This window comes from Muntiacus reevesi, chromosome 8 (genome assembly GCF_963930625.1).
Source record: "Muntiacus reevesi chromosome 8, mMunRee1.1, whole genome shotgun sequence".
NCBI lineage: Eukaryota > Metazoa > Chordata > Mammalia > Artiodactyla > Cervidae > Muntiacus > Muntiacus reevesi.
This window is the reverse complement of record NC_089256.1, coordinates 45,817,695-45,841,268: the sequence shown is the minus strand read 5'-3', so window position 1 is coordinate 45,841,268 and position 23,574 is coordinate 45,817,695. Positions and strand designations below refer to the sequence as shown.

Here is a 23,574-nt window from a genome sequence, read left to right as displayed (position 1 = left end):
TTGCTAGTATTTTGTTCAGGACTTATGTGCCTATGTGTATTGGTCTACAGCTTACTTATAATGTCTTTGTTTGCGATAATTTTAGTTTAAGAATCATTAATCTTTTAAGGTCATGATTCTAAGCAAACTATTTTTTAATGGAAAGAAGGGTCATGGGACATTACCTCAGGGAAACAAATGGGAAAATATGAAAGTACTGAAGCAATAGCTGGAAGCTTTGAATAGGGGTTTCTGCTTGACGGCCTGGGAATCATTAGCCAGAGGATGTAGAGCATTAATACATGCCCAATAGTGCCTAAAATCCAGTCATTTAAAAGACACAACAACTGCCTAAGCTTTCAATAAAAAGAAATGATATAACCAAAATAAAGTTTAAAATTTGTTTTATCTACTTTCGGTTTTATTATTCTTACATTTCAGCTTCTTTCTGTAAAAAGAGTGAATTGTCTACAGGGAGCTTTATTTACCACCACCATCTCTAATTTCACTTTTACCTCCTCAAAATCAGATTTTTGAGATATAAATTCCATCATATAGCTGTCTAGTGTAGAAGTCCCTGGCGTGTGACTTTTGCCTACAACCTGGTGAACTTCAAACCCTTTACCTCTGCTTAGAAGGCTTGCGTGGCCTTTACCTCTCTAGCTCCATCTTTCACCACTCTAACCAGATCTAAGCCACTCCGGGCCTTCAGCTGCTTGACTGTAGCAGGCTCTCCCCACTTACTGGAGGTTTCTCCTCCATGGTACTCTCTCTCTAATCTGTTCTTCCTTCTGCCCATTATATTTGGCTAACTCTCTCTCATTCCGTAGGTTCCAAATTAGATCATCTGCCTTCAGGAAGCTCTATTTGACCTCCAAAATCTGGTTAGGTGCTTCTCCTCTGAGCAATCAAAGCAATTGTAGGTCTTTTGTTTTAGCCCTTACACCTTGTTTTACAACTGCTTGTTTGTCTGTATGCTTTGGGACACTGAAATTCCTGTCTGGGCAAGAACTATGTTTACCTCAGTGCCTAGAACACTTATAGATGATAGATGATAGATATGTTTGTTAAGTTAATAAGTAAATACATGAAGTAATACAAAGTTCATCATAATCTGGTCCTTTACCTTTTCAGTCTCATTTTCTGTCACTTGCTACCTACACCCAAACACATACTTACACTACTCTCGTCACACAAAATTACATGCAGTTCCGTATACATACTGAGCTCTCGTATACCTTCTCTGCCCTTCTATGAGGGACACCTTAACTCACTTGAACATTCAGTGAACACCTGTGAAATTCTTAGTTTTAATTATCACATTCCTAGTGAAGTCTTCCCTGACTCCTCAACTTCTCCCCAGAGCCAGGTCAGTTAGGCTTCCCAAGCTCTGTATATCCTTATTTGTATTGTAATGACCTCTTCAGTGATCTTGCCAATCCTCAGTGCTTACCATGGTGTTTGGTACATACTGAAACACTTACAAAAAGTTTTCTGAATGTAGAAGGAAATAATGAACAGGAGTATGGGGAGAGGCAATATACTTATAAGAGTGGGCTAGGGCTTGAGTCTAAAATAAAGAGAAAGGACCTAGAAAATGTTTTGAAAAGGTCAACATCCCTTATTAATAGACTAAACATACAGAGTAGGAAATGAAAAGGAAAATCATGGCTGATCTGTTTATGAAGTTAGAGAACATGGCCAATAACAGGAAACTACAGGGAGAAAATGGACTTAACACCTACTGATAGAGGCTTAACAAACATGTATCATGAACTGTTATGCTCAGTTTTTTTATACTGATATCTAGAAAAGACTCTAGACAAGGTGTTATACAGTGCTTAACTATAAATGGATGGGAAGAGTAAACAAATAACCTGTCATGTAGCAATAATACATTTTAAACTTACTACACTTCCTAGAAAGGGTAAGTTTTAAATAGGCATCTCCATATTATATAAAAGGTAAGCACATATATGAATATGTATGGATTAGTCCTCTATTTTATAAGAAATGATCTGGTATACAAAAAGTAGAGTGAAAAGACAAAATATGACAGGAAGAAAATAAACTTTGAAGTACCTGCGTATAATACAGTCTCTATGAGATCTTTAATGTGGGCCCTGCTATTCTCTGAAGCAAGAAGAGGTGCTGTCCCATTGGGTGCTGGAACGACAAGTGGTCCAACTAAAAACGCACAAGCTCCCCCGAGGTAACTGAGCATCGATGCGATAGCTGTGGCAGTGGCCCGCTCGTCTGCAGAGAACCATGTTGTGGAGAGGAATGGAGCTGCGTTCATTACAGTTGGACCTGCCAATCCATTTAACAGCTGTCCTCCATGGATTAATCTGGAATCAAACAAATTAAAAGGCTGTGAGGTAGCTAAAATAGGCATCTTCTAGACAAAAAGAAGTTAGCCAACAGTGTTTACTACAGCAATAAGAATACATATCTATAAAGAATAAGAGATACCTGAAAGTAGGTAAAGTATGGTGAAGTATGGTGACTCTCTGTGAGGGAAATCAAATACACCAATCTGATTCTCCAGGCAAGAATACTGGAGTGGGTTGCCATTTCCTCCTCCAGGGGATCTTTTTAACCCAGAAATCGAACCTGTATCTTTTAAGTCTTCTGCATTGGCAAGCAGGTCCTTTACCACTAGCGCCACCTAGGAAGCTCCAAATACACCAATAACTGCATATAATCATAATACAGCAATGCTGCTGCTGCTGCTGCTGCTAAGTCACTTAAATTGTGTCCAACTCTGTGCGACCCCCATGGACAACAGCCCACCAGGCTCTCCCGTCCCTGGGATTCTCCAGGCAAGAACACTGGAGTGGGTTGCCATTTCCTTCTCCAATGCATTAAAGTGAAAAGTGAAAGTGAAGTCGCTCAGTTGTGTCCGACTCTTAGCGACCCCATGGACCGCAGCCTACCAGGCTCCTCCATCCATGGGATTTTCCAGGCAAGAGTACTGGAGTGGGTTGCCATTGCCTTCTTCAGATACACCAATGGTCACCCCTTATTCATTTCACAAATATTTACTGAAGCCTGTGATTTGTGTCATGTACCAAAGTAAATACTTTCAATAACCTTGTTTTATTTATTATCACAACATTATATGCAAGATATTATTATCTCCACTTATTGAAATGTGAAAGCTTTGGCTCGGAAATATAAAAAAACTTGCCCAAGTGCTAACAGGCAAAGCTGAGATTCAGACCCAGGTCTGACTCCCAATTCCATATCCTCGGAGACTGCCATTTATAGACACCTAGTAAGTGTCTCCAGCCCTACAAATAACACAAATGAGCTCAATATTTCACACGTACTCTCTGCAGGATAACAGAAATACAAAAAAGGAAAAATATACATTATAGAATCTTCTAATGGAAGAGGAACTGGTCAAGGAATCAGAGGATTTGGTCTGCACCTAAGTACTTTAATGCTCCTGGGTAATACGTCTTTGTGGGATTCCATTCCTTCTCCCATAAAATGAAGAGATTAGTTTAATTTCAGTCTGCATGCCATGAGTATTTGTTACGTGAAGGTACTATAATTACAGATCCCTAGGTCCTTTCCAGTCTCAGACTTTAACTGCAAGGCTCAGTGAAGAGTAGTTCCTTGCTTCGATTTCATTTGTTCTTGTGCTCACCCTTCCTCATTACCGTATTCTGTTCAGTGCTCTGTCCTGTTCCCTGATGAACACGGTACCTGAAAACCCTTTTTCCACATTTCTTTTTCCACCCCCAACATAGACATTCACATTCAAAAGTAGCCTTGAAGGAGAAAACAAGTCAGAAGTTCAAAAAGTACAGAAACGAGATGGACGGGGACACGACGTAGCATTCTGCTTATCTATGAAATGCAGTTAACACATCAGCTGGACCTATTTCCTGAATACAGGGTGACCCTTCTGTTATTTAAAGATGTGAAAAATGCTGCGGGCTTGAGAAAAAAGGCCATGGAAGGTGCCATTGATGGCTCATTAATAAATCCTACAGTGACTGCTGATCCATTTCAGGTAATTGTGGCTGCAAACAAAGCAGTTCGCCTCTACAAACTGGGGAAGATGAAGACAAGAACTCTATCTACTGAAGTTATTTTCAATCTTTCCCCAAATAACAATATTTCAGAGGCCTTGAAAAAATTTGGTATCTCAGCAAATGATACTTCAATTCTGATTGCTTATATTGAAGAGGGTGAAAAACAAACAAATCAAGAATACCTAATATCTCAGGCAGAAGGTCATCAGGTTCCTCTGAAAAATCTCCCTGAAATAACAAATATTACAGAAGTCAAAAAGGTATATAAACTATCTTCACAAGAAGAAAGTATTGGAACATTATTGGATGGTATCATTTGTAGAATGTCAACAAAAGATGCTTTGTGAAATGACAGAAATATTAAAAAATTTTCAGCTTTTATAAAAAAAAAAAAAAACAAAAAGCACAGACAAAAAAAGGGAAGTGAGTCAACCTCTTCTGCTTTGGAGGTAAAGGAAATGAAAGGAACAGTATACATGATATATATATACTACTATTTTTTCTGTTCCTTTTGCTTTTTAATCACTGGGTGGGTGTTAGATCTTCCTTTTAACAAGTACCACCTTCATAAAAGTTTTTTGAATGTAGAAGGAAAAATAAACAGGCATGTGGGTAGAGGTAGGGTTCTTAATGTAGAAGCATAAGTGAGTGGGAAGTAGAATATGTGAATTACGTCTGCTCAAACCTTTGTACATGTTGGAAAAATTACTTAAAGACAAAGTAGCTTCCAGAATCATTAATATTACTAAATTTAGGGAACCAAAGACATTTAAAAATATGCTCATGTAAGGGGAACTATTTTCTAAATGACAAACACAATTAAACTGTTTATAAACCAAATACCTCCTCCAAATGCCAGAGGATCCCCAGCTGTCACACAGCAATTTCATTATAGAAATATTCTTGAAACACTGTCATTAAGTGGTTTTAATCATGACTCCCTTAATCATGACTGTGACGGTATGACAATCAAACAATGCATGATGGCATATAATGGTAGCTGCTGTGATATTTAACACCTTTAATGAGGTGTTCCTGAAAGACTCATCCCATCTAGAAGAAGAATTGGAATGAGCAAGTCTTATTATGCCTAAAGATTATGTTAAGAGTGGAAGGAGAACATGCAAAGAACAATCTATTGAAAAAAAGAACACTTGCCTGGTGACCCCGACTCAGGGGAACCAGGCTTGGTTCCTGGTCGGGGAACTAGATCCCACAAGCCACAACTAGGAGTTCACAGGCTGCAACTAAGATCTCGTGTGCCAGAACTAAGACCCAGTGCAGCCAAATAAAGAAATATTTTTTAAAAACCACTTGATAGAACAGAATGAATCCTGAAAATTAACGTGTAAAACTCAAATAATTGACATGGCTCAACTTTTGCTACCTCTCAGTGGAATCATGAAAAGATTATTTTCCAAGCAGCATATGTATATGTCATAGAATGTGTGAGCTTGAGACGATATGAGGATCATCGTAGTCCAGTTTACTCAATGCACAGACCAGAATATTTCTAACACATGTATACCTGCTAAAGTCATATCGAGAGCATATATGGTACTAAGGACAATTCGGATGGCTTCTAAGTCTAAAAGGTCACCAAACTTGGAATTGCTGGGGCCTTTGTGCATCTACAACACGGATTATCAAAATGAAAAATCACAGTGAAAAACATGCTGATTTGGTGTTTAAAAATTATTCTAATTTAAATAATTATGTCCTTTTTTTTGCATTAAAAGTCATCATACATAAATGCACTCCTCATAAATGAGTTCAGTAGAAGAACTAGAACCTACAGGATCGGGAGTTGTCCTCTGAATTTGTGAGAAATCTGGCAGGGAAATCCAGTCCCTGCTCTTCTCAGCATATTTAAATCTTCCAGAACTTAGTTCTCTTCCTTCCTGAACTTGTATCCTACAATCCTTCAGGACTTGTCACTTACTAATTGGTTATAAGCACTGTCATCTGGTGACCATGGCATAACACCAATCTATAATGTAAAGATTTTCATGTTTGCCTGACATAAGTTTCTGTCACCTACCATTAACTTACCCTGTTTTAAGAAATTAATTTGTTTGTAAAAATACATTTAGAAATAAAATTAAGTTACATATATATACATACACACACATATATAAAGTCTAGTTTTTCCATTTAATAGTAATGCAAAATTAGAGGTATGTTCTTTCCTGAAAAAGTGTTGGCCCTAAGACACAATAAAACCATACAAAACATTACCATAAATTCTTTAGAAATGACAATTAAGAAGAGGAAATAATTATAAATTATTCAATATAAGCTGTGTGTTGTTTAATTCATTCAACCAACATGTACTGAGTATTCACTGTGTATTGGGTAGGGGCTGTGATAGCAATAGGTGCATGGGAATTTAAAATTAAAAAGCTAAAACTCTTTAAGTAGAGTAGCCAAAGAGTCACTGACCAGCACTATATTAGGAATATGAAGAAAAATAAGGCAATAACTAGTCTATGCTTGTGAGGCCTGTGACAAGACTATCAATGGTGGTCCGCCTTCCTTGTCCTCTGGCCTCTGACTAGTCTATAACACAGGGGCTTCCCGTGCTCGCACATGGACCTGAGGTCCAAGCCCATCCAAGCTCCATCTATCCCTCCCAAACAGCTGCCCCTTAGCTACCCTTTGGGCCCAGGGAGCACACCCCAGGGATGCAGCTCATCCTTGGAAGAGCAGACCTGGGAAAGAGGCAGTGCAGGGATTGCTGGGGTCTTCTGGAGCTAGAAAGTGGTGATGGGCAGGGCAGACATACCTCTTTGGCCCTACAGACTCCTCACCCCATAGGGAATGGCAAAGCTGAGGGAAGGCCACAGTGGAATCCCCTCAGGCATGGAGTCTAGGACAAGGGCTTGCTGGCACTGGCAACAACAGTGGGTACAGAAAAGAGATGGTTTGGAGGGCTGTTGAGGTGGTACAATAGGTGTGGTTACGTGAATGACTAGATGTGGGCGGTGATATTCATAATTCTGGAAAAATGTCCAGTTAAGTGCTTGACTACAGGTCACAGGCTAAGGAAAGAGGTCTGAGATGAGACATATATGATGGGGTTGAGGAAGAAACTTTGGAGGACCATAACTTTTAAACAGTCAGAGGAAGAGGAGTCTAGAAAGACAACTGAGAAGGAGCAATTACAGAGGGAGAAAAAAAATAAAACCAAGAAAGGCTGGTGTCATAGTAACTAAGAAGAAAAGGGTTTAAAAGTGGAAAGTGAGGTGCCAATAGTTTCAAATCAAACAGAAAGAGGGTTTAACTGAAATGTAAACTCCTTGGTAACAAGAATCCGAGCAGAGGATCTGAGCAGAGGCAGTTTCAGCAGACTGTTGAGAATGGAAGTCAGACGTGTAAGAAAATGGAAACTTGCATTTACACTCTTCATTCCAGTTGTTAAAAACAGATGCCAGAACAAGAACTAGGTACATAAGCTTAACAGTGTGAAAAGGAAAAACACGTAGCTTAAATGAACAGTCTGAACAGAAAAATCTTTCTGCCTTCACGTGCTGAGAGAGAAATGCCAACTTGTGATTGTCGTAATGCTTTCGAAGCACTCCTGAAAGAAGATGGCTTTCAGAAACTTGTAACTATTGATCTGAGTTGGGTGTTTAAAAAAAAACACAGAAAAACAAAAGAGGTGTTATCCACAATCTTCCATTAAGTAAAGTAGGGCTCATAACTTAATGCTAATTTTTCTGGGTCATCACCACATGCTTTAGTTTTATTTTGCAGTTATCAGCTAAGTTCCTTGTGGGTCAGGGCGGTGGTTTCTAAACTCCCCAGAGTGAGAAGAGAGTGGGGATGCTCTCTAGGATCCAAAACAGGGAACTGGGATCACGCGGTTCAAACCTCACAAGGTTCCACCACATACATCACATCAGTTCCACTTTTAGGTTTTAAAAAGCTTATAGTCAGCAAAACAAAAAACAAATTTCCCCCCCAATTTGGGAAACAAAACTTTTAGAAAAAGATACTGAGAGTGGTAAGAGCAAGGTCAAGGCTTCAGCACTGTCTCAAGCACCGTGCACCACAGGAGGGCAGGCAGAAGTTAGCAGTACCAGGACGTAGTTCTCCCGGGCGATAAGCTCTGGAGCATAAGGGAGCTTCTGAAGGAAGCTGACTGGTTAATTCAAGGGGTCTAACCCTGGCTTCCTCACCTGAAGCTTTGCGCCTGATGAAGATGGGTAGTCATATATTGGTTAGGAGGCTGCAGGTGTCCTGACCTCTGCAGCTCAAGCTGTGACAGATGTGCAAGGCTTTCCTTCATCCCAGTCTCCTCTCACTGGTCCCTTAATTTACTCCCTCTCATTCTCTCCCCCTAGCCCACCGAACTTCCTTTTCTTCCCTTCTTTCTCGGGTCTTTTCTCTTTGTCAATTTTTTTCTCCTTACCTAGCTTCTGCCTACTTCTGAGGCCTAGTTTGTGTCTTCCCCACAGGCCAGGTGGAAAACAGGGGAATTTCCCTAGTGGGCTGAGACGGTTAGATCAGAGCTTTGGGAGTTTCTCCAGCACTGGTAGAATCAGGTGGTAAAAGCTAGGAAGTGGGAGCAGTCCACTAGCATCAATACTGCTGAGCCTGGGGACCCCTGCCATGGCTGGACTGTTTGCCTTGGTCCTGTGCACATCAATCACTGCTCCCGTTGTGGACAGGCTGGGGCTCAGTTGCACCGTGGTGTAGCATTTATGCACAGCTGTATTCCTTTTCATATGATTCGATATACTGTAGCTTTTCAAACAAATGCCAACAGCTAAAGTTCAAACTGAAGACCTGTAAGTTCATGTTTTCTCATGAACTTGACATTTGAGCTTGTATGTAATGATATTTTGCATCCCAATCTTTTGCTTTCTGACATTCTGGAACAAATACCTAGGATTCTTAAATTATTTTCTACTTAGAATAATATGATGTTTCAGAATTAGAATTTTTATAGTTGGAAGAGACTTCAAACAGCAGCAAGATAACCTACTCTCTTCACTTTATAAAAAAAAATATATATATAAGTTCCAGAAAAGCTAATAATACATTTTAAATCACACTTATTTTATAACTTATTTATAACATTCTTTCTCCACAAAGTATTAGTGGGGGGAGTCCAAAGTCATACTAGCTAATGGTTAAGACAACTCCAGAAATAAAAATTAAACCTGATTTCATCAGTCCATGAATCTTTCTACTTTTCCACATGGCCTCATTCTGAAGGTTCTCTGTAACTAACAGCGATGATAAAAATTACTGATTACTGAAATAACCCAAGGTTCTCAAATCTAAAGGCATGCAGTAGCTAGCATATTTTTATTATGTGCAGAGAATTGTGACGAGCACTGGGGATAACATTAAAGAGTCAACATTTTAGAAACTGAGCAGCTATTTCCTTACTGTAAGTCCAGTACTCTTAACTTAAATTCAATGCATTTTTAATGATTCAGAATCCATAAAAATACTCGTCTCTAACACTTAACATGCCAGTGGTTCAAAAGCTTTCTCTCAACTTCCAATCCTTATCATCCTTCATGAGAATAAACTCTTGTATTAAAGAATTTCCTGGATATTGACAATGGTCCAAAGTGCTAGAAATAGCTTTCCTTTATTTAGTGTAAGAAAGTAATAAACAGGGAGAAACAGAGCGAAATGGTGAAAAAGAATGGGCTTTCTAAAGATTTTTACCATAGCCTCAGTTTCTTTTATGAAAATCTATTTCCCTTTTGTACCCTTTAGTAATTTTGGCCAGTTATGATTCAATTAAAAATATCTACTGCATATCTACTATGGTCAAGGCATCTTCAGATAGACATTAAAGGTAATATAAAAATAAGTACTACAGTCTTAGCCCTAAAGAAGCTTGTAATAATAACTTATCACATACAGTTATAGAAAGTTCATAAAAATACACAGTAAAAAAGAATATTGGGTTAGATATCAAAAGACAGCTTCTAGCCTTAGCTAAATTTATTAACTGTATAATCTTTGGTGAACCACTTAACTCTCTTTCTGTTTCAATTTCCCGAAAGGTACTTTAATTCACAGGATTATTATTAAGGCCAAATACGATAATCTCTCAGCAAGGCACAGGGGAAAAACGGACTTAGCCCTGGTCTGAGAGAGACCTACTACTTCCCCCTACTTGGTCTTGTAACATTTTCCTTGTCTCATAACTTTTATTTTATTTTCTTAGTTTACAAGTATATATACTTGTAGTAGAAAATAAGTGTATAGAGAAGGAAAAAATCCATAAGTTCAATAATTCAGTAACTCACATAATCACTACTATCTTTTGACTTTTCAGTCTTTTTTTTCCCCTTTTTTTAATGCATCTCTCAATTAAAACTTAGGCACGGGTAATCATAGATATTATACTGAATATACAGTTTTATGCACTAAATCATTTTAACTTTATACTCTACAAAGCATTTTTTCATTTCATTCTTTACAATCATAATTATTAATGGCTTCATTGATAGTGTATCACACAGACGTACGAAAACTCACTTGATATTTTCCCAATGTTTGTTACTTATTTGCTAATATTAATAATGCAGTTGTGATAATCTCTGTATGAAAATATTTGCCATTTCCAAATTGTTTCTTTAGGGTCAACAGGTTGGAGGGTATGAATATTTTCTTGTTGCTCAGTCGCTAAGTTGTGTCCCACTCATTTGCAACCCCTTGGACTGTAGCTCACCAGGCTCCTCTGTCCATGGAATTCTCCAGGCAAAAATTCTGGAGTGGGTTGCCATTCCCTTCTCCAAGGGATCTTCCTGACCCAGGGATTGAAACTGTCTCCTACATTGGCAGATGGATTCTTTACCACTGAGCCAACAGGGAAGCCCCTTATGAAATATACTCCAAGGTTGTATTTCAGAAGGGTCTGAAGTAATTTACATTCCCATCAGCAGTGGTCAGCAGTGTCTGTCCCACCAGCACTGAGTGCCCATGTTTTAAAAATATGCAAACGGCCGGCAGCGTGTTCGGGCCGGTTAATTTTCTCTCTCTCTTTTGCTGTCCCACAGTTTAAGTTGGTAATTCACATAAGTTCCCTCCGATTGTCCTCAGGGAACTCAGCCCGGTCCTTACCCTAAGCAATGCCGCCCGCTTCTCTCCGTTCTGCCCCCACTTGCTGGTGGCGGATGCGGGCGTCTGAGGTACTTTTCTGCTGGGAATTGCTTTTAGGCACGTAATCTGTGGGTTTTATTTGTTGTTCCCCTCCCAGTCAGGTTGTCCTCCGAGATTCAAAAACTTCCCCCAGATCCGCCAGTGCGAGGGTTTCCTGGTGTTTGGAAACTTCCTCTATTCTCCCTTCCCGGGACGGATCTCTGTCCTCAGCTCTTTTGTCTCTCTTTTGCTCTTTTATATTTTGTCCTACCTCCTTTCGAAGACAATGGGTTGCTTTTCTGGGCGCCTGATGACCTCAGCTAGCGATCAGAAGTTGTTTTGTGAAGTTTGCTCTGCGTTCAGTTACTCTTTTGATGAATTTGTAGGAGAGAAAGTGGTCTCCCCGTCCTACTCCTCCGCCATCTTGGCTCCTCCTCCCGTAAATCAGAAGTCCAACATGGGTCTCACTGAGCTAAAGTCAAAGTGTGGAATGGCTATGTTCCCTTCTGGAGACTCTGGAGAAGAATCTGCTTCCTTGCCTCTATCAGCTTCTAGCAGCTGCCTGCTTTCCTTGGTTCCTGGCCCCCTTCCTCTATCTTCAAAGCCAGCAACAGGGATTTGAGTTCTTTTCACATTGCATCTCTCTGACTTCCTCTTCTATCTCTTATTTAAGGGCTTTTATGATTACACTGGGTACACCTGGATAACCCAGGATACTCTTCCTATTTTAGGGTCAGATGACTAGCAAACTTAATCCCATCTAGAATCGGAGCTCTCCTTTGCCATGTAACAGAATACATTCACAGGTTCTAGATATTAGAAGGTGGACATCTTTGGTGGATGGGGGCATTATTCTGCCTACCACACTTGGTAAGGTCAAAAGACAACTCCTTGTTCTAATTTGTATTTCTTTTTTGACTACTGGTCTTTTTTTCCATTGGTATACTATAATTTTTCTTATTTTGAATGAGTGCTTAATATATTTATGTATATTTATTTACCTGTTCTTGCCTTTATTTTGACAAATATTTTTCCTTTTGGTCAACTCTGTTTTAAGCTTAACAATCTGAACATTTAATTTTTTTATGGTAGATAAACATATGCTTTATTTGTCAAACATAAAAGAGAGCTCCTAGCACATTTCAGCAATACAAAATTGGGCAATTCAACAAAACAGTAATACAGTTGGCCCTGTCTATCCACAAGTTCCGCATGCCAGATATGGAAGGCAGACTGTTCTATACCGTTTTATCTAAGAGACTTGAGCATTTACACTTAATAAGTGTAAACTTCTTTATAAGTGGCCACATCTATCAATTTTGCTCTTTATAATTTTCCTCTGTTTTTCATCCTTTAGAAAAAAATTTCTATGTAGAGATCAGATAACCAATTAAATATGTTTTTCCAATTAAATATGTTGTTTTCCAATTAAATATATAACCATTTAGTTCATCTGAATTTACTTTGGTGCATGGTATGAAATGAGGATCTAATATGATCTTTTTCTCCTAAATAGACAGCCAGCTGCCTGTGGTAGAGACAATAAACTATTTCTAATTTCCTTTTAGGTACATAACACCCCAAGTTTGTGCTAGGGTAAGTTACAGTTTGCATTTCCAAGCTCCACTTGCAGCGAGGTGGGGCCTTGTTACCAAGTTTGGGCCAATGTGATGAGAGGAGGAGGATTTCAAGGTCAGCCCCATGAGAACAGAATGCTCTCCCTGGTCCCCCTCTCCCTCTCCATATGGGATTATGGGATGCAATGTGACTATGGCGCTGATGCATTGCTCTGGACCGTCCTGCCAAGGTCATCTTCCTAGAGGAGCAACAAGATAAAGGAGCTTAGGTCCCTTTGTAGGACAGAGCTGCCTATGCCTAGGCCTCCCTGCCAACTCTGGACTATCACATTAGAAAGAAATACTACCTTGTTTGAGCTACTATATTTTGAGATACCTCATCATAACAGCTTAACTGTTCCTTGATTGAGAAATTAGCTGCAGAATAGGATTTTGCATTTGAAAAGGCATTTGGCACTGGCTTAGTGGTTAGGCTGCAGGCTGAAAAGGCAGGTGGCTGGTGAGATACAGCAAAACCACTGCCTGTGATGACCTAGAAATGGGTGGGAAAAAAATCAGACTACTGTGTCTCCACCTCTTGCTGATTTTAGGATGGCACTACAAGAGAGGGGGAGGCAAACAAGTGTTGGCTGGTTTGCCAGCACAGACAGAAGGGACAAGAGCTCTGCTAAGAGAGTTTCTCTTTGCACAAGGCCTGCTATCCAAATTGAATGAGAATCTAGGAATTTGAAGCCTCAGGTTGCTTCTGTATCTTTAAATGGCAGGAAATAATGTCTTTTAGAGCCTGTCTAGCAGCAAAGATCAAATGAAAGGTGTTATTTTCCAACCCAGGCCTAACTCTTTTCAGATAGTATCCATGAGGCCACCATGAAATTGAGGGGAAAGGGATAAGCTGAGAGCAAGAGGAGTAAAGGAAAGGAGATTCAGCAGGAGGAAGAACCATAGCCTTACGTAAAAATCTTTGGGTGTGGCTACATTTACATGAACCTACTGGATGTAAGCAGAGAAGAAACCTACTAAGTGTTTGAGGAAAGTGTGTCACCAAAGACACCACAAAATGGTTCTAAGAAACTTAAAGATTGCTTGACTCCTAAAGCAATCCTGAGGTCCCCAAATCAGCACCAGCAAACACAAAAGGCACAGCCCCTAAGAATGGCATATGTTGCAACTGCAGGTGTATTCACTATGAACAATGGACCCAAAAAGAGTCTTCCCAAGGTCAAAGCCAAAAATCACAAAGAACAATCAAAGGAGTTACTCCCAGAGAACCATGAACACCTGATAGAAGCCAGAGATTCTAGATTTCAAGCTAGATGCAGCGACTGGACAGAACTGTGGATTTTCTCCTTTGAGGAAGGATGAACATGTTTTCTGCATAGGCAGAGGGGGCACGTGTATACTCGGAGACATTAGATAGCAGAGACTATTAACTGTCTTTTTACATCCATTCCCACTTTCTTTCATTATAGTATACATGCATTTGTTGTTGTTGTTGCTATTATTTCTTAAATTAATTTACAAACCAATTTTGTTACGTGGGACATAGGACAAACCCTCCCACTTCTACAAAAAAAAAACCAAATATGACATTCCATGGGGAAAATGAGGCTTCCATAATCTTCAACAGGATGTACTTGTTTCTAGCTAAGATTTCCTACCCAGAAGAGCACTGCTTAATTGAGTGCTCTGTACCACTATCTCTGTTTACACTGTGATCAGTTCAGTTCAGTCACTTAGTCGTGTCTGACTCTTTGTGACCCTACGGACTGCAGCAGGTCAGGCCTCCCTGTTCATCACCAACTCCTAGAGTTTACTCAAACTCATGTCTATTCAGTCCGTGATGCCATTGAACCATCTCATCCTCTGTCGTCCCCTTCTCCTCCCACCTTCAACCTTTCCCAGCATCAGGGTCTTTTCAAATGAGTCAGTTCTTCACATCAGGTGGCCAAAGTATTGAAGTTTCAGCTTCAACATCAGTCCTTCCAATGAATATTCAGGATTGATTTCCTTTAGGATTGACTGGTTGGATCTCCTTGCAGTCCAAGGGACTCTCAAGAGTCCTCTCCAACACCACACTTCAAAAGCATCAATTCTTCAGTGCTCAGCTTTCTATATTGTCCAACTCTCACATCCATACATGACTGCTGGGAAAACCACAGCCTTAACTAGATGGACCTTTGTTGGCAAAGTAATGTCTCTTCTTTTTAATATGCTGTCTAGGTTGGTCATAATTTTTCTTCCAAGGAGCAAGCATCTTTTAATTTCATGGCTACAGTCACCATCTGCAGTGATTTTGGAGCCCCCCAAAATAAAGTCTGCCACTGTTTCCACTGTTTCTCCATCTATTTGCGACGAAGTGATGGGACTGGATGCCATGATTTTTGTCTTCTGAATGCTGAGCTTTAGGCCAACATTTTTACTCTCCTCTTTCACTTTCATCAAGAGGCTCTTTAGTTCTTCTTCACTTTCTGCCATAAGGGTGGTGACATCTGCATATCTGAGGTTATTGATATTTCTCCCAGCAATCTTGATTCCAGCTTGTGCTTCATCCAGCCCAGCATTTCTCATGATGTGCTCTGCATTTAAATTAAATAATCAGGGTGACAATATACAGCCTTGATGTACTCCTTTTCCTATTTGGAACCAGTCTGTTGTTCTATATCCAGTTCTAACTGTTGCTTCCTGACCTGCATACAGGTTTCTCAAGAGGCAGGTCAGGTGGTCTGGTATTCCCATCTCTTTAAGAATTTTCCATAGTTTATTGTGATCCACACAGTCAAAGGCTCTGGCATAATCAATAAAACAGAAATAGATGTTTTTCTGGAACTTTCTCGCTTTTTCAATGATCCAACGAATGTTGGCAATTTGATCTCTGGTTCCTCTGCTTCTTCTAAAACCAGCTTGAACATCTGGAAGTTCATGGTTCACGTACTGCTGAAGCCTGGCTTGGAGAATTTTGAGCATTACTTTACTAGCATGTGAGATGAGTGCAATTGTGCAGTAGTTTGAGCATTCTTTGGCATTGCCTTTCTTATGGATTGGAATGAAAACTGACCTTTTCCAGTCCTGAGATAGCTATATATATATTCTTTTTTCTTTAGCATCCTTGTGCTTTAACTGGGGGCATTGCTGCTGAGCTACATGTCCAGCTCCTCTTGCAGATAGGTGTGGCCATATGACTAAGTCTGTACCAGTAGGGTGTGACTAGAATTAATACATACAGCTTCTTGGTTAACACTTAAAGATGTAGTCACTTGCCCTGGATGTCCTATTTCTCCTTCCTGTGGACTGGAATGAAAGCATGATAATGAGTCAGCTTTGACCACCTGGACAGGAATATTACCACAGGGGATGTTAAAACAACAGAAAAGGAACTTGAGTTCCTGGAACAGAGCTGCCTACCTGGTCTGGGGCAGCCCGTTATCTTTCAGACTGTTTCTTGGGAGAAAAATAAACTTATTTATTGAACTTGTGTATTTTTTATCTTTTTACACAGCTTAGCCTATCCTTTACAAATAAATAGTCTGTCAATAAAAGTTGACTCCCAAATTTTGATTTAAATAATGAAATCTAGGAATCAACATTTGTTAAGTATGTCTATTATGTCCATTTTCTTTCATAAGTGCTTATACTTTTAATATTATTTTAGGTTAGATATGTTTACAACACATATTTTTGCTACTTTGTATTTTAATTTTGTGATTTATCTTAGAAGCATGAGGGTTCAGGGTTTATGTAGTCAAATCTACACGTCTTTCCCTTGTGATTTCTTTCATTGTTTTCACACTCAGAAAAGCAGTCTCTTATCTTTCTTTCTCTTACTCTCATTATTGAAGATCTGATGTGCTCATTTTAGATTCTCTTAATTAGTGTTTTCACTCCAATATGTGATATTAGCACATGGTAAAGATATTCTCAAACAGAGTTAAGAGTATAAAAATAAAAAGTAAATCTCTTTTCCACCCCAGACTTCTAGGTTTCCAGGCTTCCTCCTCAAAAACAACCAACGGTAATGGTTTCTTTCAGCAACAGTCCTTGCCAAATACATTCCTCCCACTTTTTTCTAAGTAGGAATATATTAAACATAATACTATAAACTTAGTCTTTTCTAAAACTCAACAATATATCTTGGAGATATTTCCAAATCAGCACTTAACAGAACTTTTACTCCCTTTTCACAGCTACATACTATTTCACTGTATACTTCATCATCACTACTCCTCTGCTGAAGACATTTGGGTTGTAATCAGCCTTCTGCTATTACAAGCAAAACTATACAAACATGACTGTCCTTCCAAAATGATATAACTTTATATGTGGGCTAATTTTCTAGAAGGACAACTACTGGCTTAAAGGACATGTACATTTTTAATTTAATAAATACTGTAAAAATGCCCTCTAAATAGAATTCTCCAAATTACTTGTAACACCTATTTTTTCCCCTATACCTCAGACAACACAGCACATTATCATACTTTTTCATCTTTGCCAATAATCAGATACATAATTGCCTTTTCATTTTTCTTTAACTATGATGAAGTTGTTGAATATCTTTTCTTAAGATTTGTATTTCCATTTCTGTAATTACTTACTCATATCTATCACTCATTTTCCTATTGCCTTGCTATTTTTCTCATTGATTTGACAGAGTTCTTTTCAACTAAGGAAATTATTCATTTGTCTTATTGTTGCAAACATTTCACAGTTTTTAACTTTTCTTTTGACTTTGTTTTATAGTATATATATATATGTGTGTGTACTTTTATAGTATATTTAATCATGCAGATATACTAAACTTTTACATAGTCAAAAGTATTATACTTTTCTATGGCTTCTGAGATTTGTGTCTTAGTTGGAAGGCCTTTGCCATTCTAAGATTATTCAAAATTAGTCTCATATTCTAATATTTCTATGGTCCATATTTTATACTTAAATGGTTGATCCAACTGGAATTTACTTAAGTGGTAGGACAGATATAGGGCTCTTCCTCATTCTTTTTCAGATAGCTAAGCAGTTATCATAAAACCATTTACTAAACAACTCATTTTTTTCTGCTATGATCACTTTAGATTTAAGATTGTCAGCTACAAAGCATTTCACAATGGAGTATATTTCTAGAAAATCTCCGTTTACTAGAACCATACTATTTAACTATTTATCATATGCTAGTAATCTATTATTAATGTTAATAAAAATTACATTGATCTTAAAGATAATATATCATGGAAATTACTGGATACACCTATGATTAAAAGCAGATATAACCTACTATAAGTTCACCTTGTAGAAGTCTGTAAATTGTTTACTATGCATGCCATATTGCATTTCACACTATAGAGTAATGCCATCTAGTATTTTTTTTAAAATTTGCTTCCCAATCATAGAAGAAATGCTTTATTGTTCATTATTCTAAGTTCCTTATTTATTTGTGGTGTTAATAAGAGAAAAGTGGCAAAATAATTTTTCTTCAATTTTCATTGGTACTATGTAGATAAAAGAAATGCTGATACTATGAAGAGGTAAAACACCATTAGGAAGGTAGTATCAATAGTTGTAATTGAAGAAAGGGCTTATCAGAAAGCTGCTTCTCTCATGTCTTAAGACTCGTAAAAGCTAAGCTACAGGAAGTAAAAGGTACAGGGTCACTATTCAGAAGGCTGGGTCAGAAGATCAAAAAGCTTCTAGTGAAACAGGGGCACAGAAACAGATTGCTAAATATTTGTTTCAGTGCTGGCTAAATGCACAGAAGGTCTTTATCTCTTCCGGTTCAGTGTCAAATGGGAGTCTTAAGCTTAAAAGTGGTAATCTAATGAGGTTTCTAGTAAAAAATAAGCATTCTAACTGTAGCATTTTCATTGTAACAGCTGCATGTGTGTTGTTAATAATATTGCTCTAAAGAAATATTGCATGGACATAAATAAGTCTCATTTCAAGGGGATAATATTCCCATATTCTTTATATATAGGTGAACACACAAAGGATGGAAAATTCAATTTATACTTTCTTTTTATGAAAGGTTCAATCTCTCAGATTTCTTTCTTTCTTCTCTTTCCTTTCTATCTTTGTTTACATTTCTTTATGAGCTCTATTTATTTTTCATACCATTTTCTCCACCACAGAGTCAACTCTTTATTAGTCCTATAATTTTATATTTGGAAAGGATATGAAGGGATATAAAACTAGAGAGAAGCAATAGAATAGATGGCCCAAAACAGAAGAAAAGCTACCAGAAATACTAGGAAGCATTTGTAAAGAATGTACTATTGAATTTCAGCTTATACTGAAATTTGTACTTAAAAACTGTAGATGCTTTAAAAAAAAAACTGTATATTTGAAAAATTAAGAACATTTCAAACACAATGAAACTCATCTGTTAAAATCTCACTCAGAAGGATAGGACATGAAGACCAGCATTCCACAGGAACCCAAATATCTGCCTTTAAAAATATGAAATACTTATACTCTCAATTTTCTGGAAAGATAACATATTTTGAAAATCTGAAAATGAACAGCATTTATTTTGAAAATGAAAAATTCTGTTCCAAATACAAGTCAACATCTTGTACCTAAAATCTACTCCTTCTCCTCCTGGGTCCTGTGTGTCTGTTAATGGAATCAACAATGTCAGAGTCTCCAAAGTGCAACCTCAGTCATATCACCTCTGATGTCTTTCTCACATGTTCTCTCTGACACCTATGCTATCCTTTCCATTCCCACAACTTCTCAGGGTAAGACAGTCATTCTGGACTCCTCACTTTCTGTTATTCCCTTTATTCAATCCATTAGCAAGTCCTTCAAAATATAATCAGATTTGACCACTCCTCACCACCACCACTGCCACCACTATGGCTCAAGTCAGCAGCATCTCTCATGTGGTTTATTGCACTGATTCCCTCCCTGGTCTCCTCACTCCTGCATCCTCAATAAAGCAGCCTGTGACCATGGTTCTCTTCAGCTCAGAGCTGCCAATGACTTTCTAGCTTGAAAAAAGTTGAAGTCCTTACGAGGTCTTGAAGGACCTGGTCTCACACTCCCATCACCACCCATGACTGATCTCATTTCCCAACCCTCTTTCCATAACGTCTCTGGTTTGGCTCCAGCCCTGCCAGGCTTCCTGCCAGGTTTGCTCTTCCCTTCCCATCCTTTATACTTGCTGTTCTCTCTGCCTTACATAACACATCATCCATCCATTCATTCCTCCAGGCTTTACCCTCAAAACGTATCTTCCCAGTAACAGTTTTTTTGCCCATTTCCCCCTGAAATTTCACCATCCTTTCACTTCTTTCCTATTTCAAATCCTTCTTTCCTATTTTTTTTTCCACAGCACATACCATATATTTAACTTACTTATCTAGTTTATTGCCGTCTTCCCAACTGGAATGTAAACTGCACAAGGCAGAGATTTTCCTACTGTGTTTTCTGCTGCATTCCCCATGTGCAGAAAAGAGCTCGGCACACAGGAGGAGTTCAGTGAATTTAGTTGAATAAATGAACTAATAAATGAATAAACAAATGAAACAAAAGGATGACTCCAGCTTGGGCTCTCATACTGCATCCTTCCTGGTCTCCTGCTGGCACTCTTAACCCTCTGTAATCAATCCTACAGCTCAATCCTATAGTCTTCAAATCAAAAGTTTACCTAATATAGGTCTGATTCTATTGCTGCTCAGATTAGAAACCTAAGTGGCTCCCAACTATCCAGTGAGGAATTATGGTTCTAAGGGATGGCATCAATATCATGCATAATCAGGATACCCTTTTCTAAACTCATCTCTACATACTGCTTTCTTATGCTTTCTTCTGTATACCAGTATCTCCCAAACGTCAGTCATTTACAGCTCCTTGTTAATGGGAAAAATTTTCTCAACGGCTCTTAAGGTCAAATCCAAGGATTCCAGTTTGATAAACACTAGGAAACTGACATCCAGGTCAATAAAAATGTTTTTTTAAATTACAGATTATTATTGGCTAAAAAATCTTCTAATACTATAACCAAAAGGAAAACAAAGTTCTAAAATCTTCATATACTCTGTATCCCTTGAGAATAAATCCATATACCCCAGGTGCAGAAATGCTGCTATACAGAAAAGAAGCTACCTACCCATCCCAGAAGAAACCTGTGCTTACCTGCCTCTGTGCCTTCGTTCTTGTTGTTCCTCTACCCCGGAATATCCTTCCCCTAACTATAGGTATCAAAATTCTATTTGTCCTTCAATGCCTACTTTAATCACCACCTTCTTTATGAAATCTTCTCTCTCAGATCCTCAGCCAAAACTTCTGTCTCTTGTGGCATCACCTATTAATACATTATTCTTCCTTTTGTTCTACTATTATTTCCCCATGGTTATTATAGCTCCTAGATAGCATGAAGATTAACTTATTCTCTTTTTTTTTTAACACAACAGTTAGTACAGTATCTTTCATATGACAACTAATAAATGTACCCTCAATTATTTACCATGTCAGGGGAAAAAATGCTACTATAAATATGACACTCTACTGATTTTAAAAACGGAACTGTTTACTAAAAGCTTATAACCAAACATATATAATACACTGATAACAGAAAAATGTGGAAAAAAAATTTTAAGTTATTTATATGATTTACCTTCTTTTAAGCATTAAGTCTGATACAGGGATGCACCTTAGACCAGTTCCCAAAACCATAAGAAAGGATGTCAGAAGCACAGTTATCCGAAGACCTAAAAGAAAACAAAAATATCTGGATTATTCTCTATTTTCTCTTCAAGTAAGTCAATGTTAAGAACAAAGATTTTTTTTTTTTTACTTAATCATACTGGTATTATATTCTAATATGGCCTTTCTCTGTAACTCCCAACATGGGAAGGGAGAACTCTACATGCTGAAAATGAAATGATTTTAACTTTAAGAAAAAACCTAAATGATCACATCAGGATTGAGTAAAAACTTCTATGAGCTCCAGTTTTTTTAAATGAACAGCTAATAGTGCTTTGTTCAGATATAAGACTAAAATATATACAGAATAATTTTAAAAAATATTTTAGTTTTATATCTCAAATATAAAATTTCCAATTGTCAAAGGCAAGCTGTTAATTTAAAAAATTCTAAACTGCCCCCATAGTTTGTTTTTTTTAACATGATAGATTATTGCTTTAAATTTTCTCAAAAAATGACAAGTGGCCAATTACTTATTTTATCTTATAATCAGGACAAAATTGTTATAGGGTCTTAAGAGATAGTCCATTAGAATCCTTTGACTATTAATAGTATTACTATAATAGTATTTAATGTTGTTGATTTATCAGATGGCTTTCAACTTATAGAATGATGTTGTTTAAAAAAAGGAGAAAGCATGGTTTAGGGTTTTAGAAGATAATGTGCATCAGACAGCTCTTCCCTTTGTATCCCAAATATGATCAACTATTTTGAAAATATGTGCCAATGGTCAGTTATGTGGATAACAGAGCAAAAGAAAATATAAAATGTAAAAACAAAGTAACCAAAACCAGATACAATAGTCTGGCTGTGGCTGAATAATATAACAAGATTCTGTCTTCCTATTGTTGGAATGCTGCACTTTTCTTAGCACTAAATTAATGCTGCCTTACTGTTTTGTGGCAGCCACATCACAGAGGTGGCTCATATGGAGTATGTGGCAAAAGTAGCAACATTTCTTCCAATTTTTCCCAGACCCAACACCCTTGAAACCATTTCACAGTGAATAGACTTAAACTGTTTAATGCAAATTTTCTCTCTTTTTTTTCCCCAGAGTTTTCTTTTCTTGGCAGAAGGGAGATGGTTAAATGTTTGGTTTCCAAAGGGCTTCTCTGCTTGAAGGAAATTGAAAGTCAACAAAACTATAATTATGCAGATTAAACACAGCAAGGAAAATAAACTTGAGATTCAGATCAGGCACACACACGCTACATTGAGGATAATTTGTGACATGAACTGAGTTAGCTTTATATGATCTGAATATGATTAATATAATTTGGCAGAAGGAATAACATAGAAAATTGTGCTCAGGAACAAGTAATGCATACATACTGCTCATTTACTGCTTCTACTAACAACGCAGATTTTAAAACCACATTACAGCCACAGGAAATAAAGTATAATTAATAAAAAGTACATTCATAGTCAAAAATATCCTAAACTTGCAAACTGTTGCTCTCTATAAGGTCATACTGGGTGCCCTGAGATAGTGGATAAAATTTTATCAATTTGGGTCTATAAGGCTCACATTCTACATTATGTTTATTTCTTCCTAGTTGGTTTGTAATTAAGGTAAATAGCCACCAAGTGGGCAGTGGGGCATTGTTTATAGCCGTGGGGTCCAAATAACTAGGTTTCCTATTACTACTGCTCAAAGCTAGCACAAAACAGCTGATATAAACTTTCAAGAATAAAGAAGTTGTGAAAATCTGATTACTATAAAGCAATCTTACCAGGCACAACTTGTGGCTTTCTTATTTTTAATTGTTGCCAAATATTATCCAATCCACCTCAATTGATGCTCAGTTTTGAATAGAATGCTTTCTTGATCTCATTTGAATTTTGACAAGGCAGGACTCTGTAGTTTCATATACTCAAAAAGACAGCAACTGACTTTTGGCAAGAAGTATGAATTCCCCAGGAAAAATATGCTTAGGAGACATCTAGGACCATCACATAAATAAATCCCAAGAGATTACAGTACTAGGATGTGAGTGCAAAAACCATCTGATGAAAGGTACAGAAATAATTTTGGAAAACTAAACATGATTGATAAATAAAAATTAAATTCTACTCAAATATGGCATCCAGACTTTGCAGTAAGCCCTTTCCAATGGATGATAGTGTCTTTGCTGGGGGAACCTACTGGGTACAGGAAGACA

The 23,574-nt window shown here is 37.8% G+C and overlaps 1 protein-coding gene and 1 pseudogene across 1 annotated transcript in view; one reads left to right on the top strand and one right to left on the bottom strand.

The window, feature by feature from the left end:
* The window catches only part of SLC49A4 (solute carrier family 49 member 4), an 81,425-nt gene that overhangs the window by 53,810 nt on the left and 4,041 nt on the right, over positions 1 to 23,574 (bottom strand). The window contains exons 2-3 of the mRNA XM_065943024.1: positions 21,324 to 21,417; positions 2,062 to 2,327 (exon numbers count right to left, since the gene is read on the bottom strand). Of these exons, the coding sequence (XP_065799096.1) occupies positions 2,062 to 2,327; positions 21,324 to 21,417 (360 nt within the window). The remainder of the gene's footprint in view (positions 1 to 2,061; positions 2,328 to 21,323; positions 21,418 to 23,574) is intronic.
* Positions 3,816 to 5,158, top strand: LOC136173482 (EKC/KEOPS complex subunit TPRKB pseudogene; annotated as a pseudogene).